This window comes from Rhea americana, unplaced genomic scaffold, assembly GCF_003343005.1.
Source record: "Rhea americana isolate MKP2758 unplaced genomic scaffold, rheAme1 scaffold_15, whole genome shotgun sequence".
Taxonomy (NCBI): Eukaryota; Metazoa; Chordata; class Aves; order Rheiformes; family Rheidae; genus Rhea; species Rhea americana.
In genome coordinates, this window is record NW_028185594.1 from 2,070,306 (window position 1) to 2,075,461 (window position 5,156).

The following is a 5,156-nucleotide window of genomic DNA, read 5'->3' on the forward strand; positions in this document are numbered from 1 at the left end:
CCATGAGAAGTCTTTTCTCTAACATTTGCCTCTCAGCTGGCTAGACCTGCAACAGCAAACTGGCTGCCTTCACGGAAAGCTGCCTGCGCCAGTGTCAAACTAGAGAACGCTATGCCAGAGCATTTCTGCTACCTGAAGCCTCTGCCTAGGAGCTGCTCTGAAAATGTTAGTGGTGTGCAGGTTGCTACCATCAGGTGAGAGGCACGTGTAAGTGGTGACGAAGAATGGGCTGCACTTACTTACTTTACTCCTGGTGACTGYCTGCCCCCCGCAACCTTTCCTCTAGCAGGGGCAGCACATGGGGGACTCACTCTGGGTGCACGTGCACTAGTAATGCAGTCAAACGAGGTGCTTTCCGAGAAGCCCTTGGCTGTGCTACTTACCCAGGTGCAGCCTTCTTGCAGCAGTCCTTGCTCCAGCCACTGAGGTACCGTGTTTTCCCATAGCACCATTTCACTACTGGGACAAGTTTAGAAAACCTTGCTGAACAGAACTTGGTCACAGGACCATCCCCTTCCCTTCATCTCCTCTCCATGTGCTGCCTGCATCTGCAGTCAGCAGTTAYACTCTAGTGTACAGCCTGCTGTTAAGAGCTGGCCTCCCACCTCCAGTTGGTTTGGTGTTTTGCATGAATTTTAGTGTCACAGGAAAGCTGGTGGTGGTGGGAACAGGCTGAGAGTTCAGAGCCAGGCTCATTCTTGAGGTCATAAAATGTGCAAGAAACGCCTGCTTATTTTTCAGAATTTTAAACAGCAAAAAAAGCTGTTTGTCTTGTAGCTGTTAAGCTGTAAGAACAGCTTGTCAGTGCTGCTCCTAATGTTGTGGCCAAAGGTATTAATAGAAAGGCTGGCTGTGAAATAATGCAGCAAGGCCCCCATGAAACTTGAGTGTTGCAGCCTCATTGAGGAAAGCTACTTCCCCTGTGCTGGGTTTACCATTTTTCAATTGAGAAATTTTCAAGGCCACTTACGTTCTGCTCTGTGCTGCTATCAGGGTTTAAACACTTGCTTCATCGCAACATCCAGGACCTTAATAGCATGTAAGTACAAATACAGAATTCTGAGCCCCATGAAAACTGAGCTCTGCGTGTGTTTACTGCAGTCTGATTGTATCGTGCAGCTCTGTGCTATGTACCGCTCGCTGGAGCATACATCCAGCTGCAGCCTTGCTCAAATACAAGAGTTTCTCTTACCCTGTTTTTCCAGTGCRGAGTGCCACTGCACTGTCACGTCCGTGCGACTTCACTGACCGACTCCGCATCGCCGTAGTCTSGTCCCTCCGCTGCTGCTGCAGCTCTTAGCGTTGCAGCACGTAGGAGCTCTGGGGGCGAGTTTGATCCTGTGGGTGCCACGCAAGCAGCTCATTTAGTTGTCATGTTAGTGCTCAGTTCAGGTCCAGCAACTGCGATGCCTCCTCGGGGGGGGGGGGGATTACCGAGTGCAGGACAACAGGCTTAGAAGAGTCTAATACATCACTTCAGGTACTGCATCAAGGCAGGGAACTGGGCAATTCTTAAGAAGGAAAAGAACAAATATCATTACTTTCATGTATGCTGCATCTCTGGGGTCACTGACAGCTTTAACCTCAGCCTCGGATGTATGATAAAAGGGACTTGGTGCCAGCTCAGCCCCAACTGGATGGGACTCAGATGGAAGCAACAAGTGGGTGACTTTTCTCTGTATGTAACTTCTGTCTCCCACAATGCTCCTCATCTAAGAGTCAAGAGAAGTGCAAACAACTACCAGACTGAAAACAATAGCAAAGGAGGGAGTAAACCCTTTGAAAGAAAACAYACTCTAGTTCCTTGGTCAGAGCAAAGCACAGCACATGCAAGTAACTGGCATTTTTTTCCCCAAGTTAATTAAAGAAAACAGAGATGGTTTGATTATCCTTTCAAATCAGCCTGAAGTCAACTGCAGGAGGCAAGAATACTGCCAGTTATCCTACTGCTTTCAGGAGCATGAAAAGCCACATTTCTGAGGTGCGAACTACCTTTTCACAGCTGTGGTTTCTGACTGCTTAGCCTGCATTTTAAATACAAGAGATTAGGCTGTTTCTATATACACAATATATTAAGACTCTAAACAGCTTTTTCCAGAACCAGGAATTGATGCTTTAACACATCTAAAACCCATTTGAACTGTTACCTTTCTTAGCCAAGTTGTTTTCTCCACAAGCATCTTCTGAAAGATGCCTTCAATGTGGTAGGTCCAGATGACTCCATTTTTCTTTTGCTACTTCTCATATGGGGGTTAAAGTGTAAATAGGAAGCAAAGATATTTGTTCACCTAAACCACAGTTAACCACACAGGAAAAAAGAAGTTGTTTAGCCATTTCAGAGAGGCTTATCTAGACTGTCTGAACTAGTCCRACTCTTACCACTTGAGATGCCTGTGACCCACACTGTGCTGCAGCTGTCTCCTTCCACAGCACAAGGTGCTTAGCAGCACTCAGCGCTCTGGCTGGCTTGTTAGGACCCCTCACAGTTCCTGATCGTAGTAGGAGATGCATCCGCTCCAGTACTGCCCCAGCGCTTGGTAGGTGGCGTATGCTGCTTTGCTAGAAGAGCAACAGAGCTGTTTGGGGCCTTACTGAAATGGACTGGAAACTGATTTTTTTTTTTTAAGCTTTCTGGCCTGTTGCCATTGAGCAACAGATCGTTTGCAACCCTTCTATAATTACACCTTACACGAAAAAGATACCAAGCAGAATAAAATATTAAAGGAGCCAGCAGTACTAACTAGGGCCACAGGAAGCAGGTCTACTGTGGTCATTTTCTGGTGGGTTTTACCTCTGTCCCTTTAACATACCTGAATAGGACAAGGTGGAAAGTTGCAGGAAAAGAAAAAGAAAAAAGAAAAAAGGTACAAGAACTAAAAAGTTTCATTTTTACGGTTGAAGAACCATCTCCATGCAGGGACATAATGTATTTCAACCTGCACACACTGAAATCATGTGAGCAGACAGGTAACGTTCCAGCCTGCCACTCTCTTGAGCACTTACTCCGTGATCAAGTACGAAGAGGCTGTGGGTCAAGATGAAGCACGTCACTGTAGGTTTTTAAAGCAACAGTCTGTGGAATCCCATCACTTCAGGATTTCAGTAGGAGCTGTCTCAGCTGGTTAGTTGTACAGTAGATGACAGACTGTTACCCAGTTTTGGGACCTGTTGAGCTGCGAGACTTACAGTAGGTCAAGTACTAAACAGCTTTTGGTGTATGTGGTAAAAACAACCAGTAGTCCCATCAAGCTGCACTTCTCCTAAACCCCCTAACCAAAACCACTCATTTTTGACAGTCAGCTAGAAGAGACTTACCACACCAAGAGAAGTGTTTAATTCAACCATTGCGAAAGTATGGTAGGAACGCACAGATCAAATGACAAAACACAGACAGCAGAAGGCAGTTTCATTAGCATCGTCCACAAGAGATTGTGTGTTGTGATGCTACACTCTGCGAGCAAGCGAAAACTGACTGAATTCTAGTTCATTCCAGTCAGCATTACAGGTTGTACTACAAAATTAGCCTCCACAGAATCAAGAGACAGGTTCAAACCATTGCATTTCCAACCCTGAAAAACAGCCGGAATGTTTTCCAGTGCTGCTTGCTTCATTGCAGCGAAGGAATGATTCTTCTGTTCAGCAGCAACAAGTTTCCATAATTAACGTTCATCCAGCCCTCCCTTACGCATGAGAAACAAGGGTTCTCCTGCACGCACAGAGCCTTCTTGAACACCGCGTGAGTAGGTCTCATCGATCCAGGCACCGCTTTTGAGCAGCTTCTGAACACACATTCCTTAGAAGATTGATCACAGATCTTGGATCTGCGCTCTTCATAATAGCACTGCCAGATACAATCATATTTGCACCTGCCTGGAAGACATTAAACATCCCACTCAGTAACACACAACAGATGATGCATTTCTTCAGACTTTCTCGCTGCAAAATGTGGTAGTGAACTCCAACTGGAAAGCAAACCGGCACAGCTTCCAGGACATAGGCATCATGCCTCTAATGACATCAGCCAATCAATTYTGGAAAAAATTCCTCTTCCCCAAATGGGTTTTCTTGAATTTCTTCATTGTTGCTCCCACTTAACATATGAATTACAACCTAAGCATGCAAGAAACCAGCAAGTTCTCTAGCTTAGGTAAGGCTCAGGAGTCACTATTTAAAAAGTCACAAGATCATACCTTAAACCTGAAGTAGATACTGATACTAAATCTGCCTTACTGCTCCCTCTAAAAACAGAATACAATACCTCCAAATGTTATTTTTAGTCTCCTCAGAAGACTGAGTCTTTTGCTGCTCTGTTTGGAACTGCTGTTCTCTTTCAGCCTCTTACCTCTGCACATTTGTGGATCGTGTCAGGCCCCACTCCACCATCCACTTCGATGTCAAGTGAGGGAAACTGTGTCCTCAGCCACTGAACCTACAAAACAATAAAATAAAAGCTTAGCTTTAAGCTCTTGTACTAAGCTGTTGCGGCAACTCGTAGTTTCTTACACTGAGGCAAGGTTTTTTCGTTCACCTCACCACTACTCTCTACTGTTCCTTAAGTTCAATAAATAAGAACAGGGAAAATGCGTTTACCTTTGGCATCATGTCTTCCATAAATTTCTGCCCTCCAAATCCAGGTTCTACTGTCATCACCAACGCCATATCTATCTGGTTGGCCCAYGGTGCCAAGTGTTCAACTGTAGTTCCAGGTTTGATGGCCAATCCAACCTACAGAAAGGAGAAGACGACAGAAGCGTACCTTCAGAATAAAACACAGCTAGACTGACCAGCTGGTGCCAAACTCCTAAGAGCTGAATTAGAAATCGGTAGCAGCCGCTGCAGTAAGAACAGACCCCTTTAAAGACCGCGTTTTGGTTTCTGAACAGCACTTAAAGTTTGCGGGCAAAGCCCGTTAGGGCTGCAGGCGCCCATCCGTGCTCCTCAGGAGCTGCTCCTTTTTCCTTACCACAAGCGCRGCAGCTAGACGCGGCGCGCCGCCCTCACCTTCATCCCGTTCTCCCGGATGTCCTTTATGAGCGCCCCGGGATTGTCGGTCGCCTCCAGGTGGAAGGTGTACTGGTTCGCGCCCGCGACGGCCATCGGCTTCACCCACTGCTCGGGCCTGGCCACCATCATGTGCATGTCTGGAAGAGGGGCGC

The 5,156-nt window shown here is 46.4% G+C and overlaps 1 protein-coding gene across 1 annotated transcript; it reads right to left on the minus strand.

The window, feature by feature from the left end:
* Positions 1–3,311: 3,311 nt before the first annotated feature.
* Positions 3,312–5,150, minus strand: RPE (ribulose-5-phosphate-3-epimerase). The gene is made up of 4 exons (XM_085299329.1): positions 5,002–5,150; positions 4,591–4,725; positions 4,343–4,429; positions 3,312–3,870 (listed from the first exon to the last, which is right to left on the minus strand). The coding sequence occupies exons 1-4, from the start codon at positions 5,137–5,139 to the stop codon at positions 3,748–3,750; spliced, it is 483 nt and encodes a 160-aa protein (XP_085155455.1). The 5' UTR covers positions 5,140–5,150; the 3' UTR covers positions 3,312–3,747.
* Between the last annotated feature and the right edge of the window lie 6 nt (positions 5,151–5,156).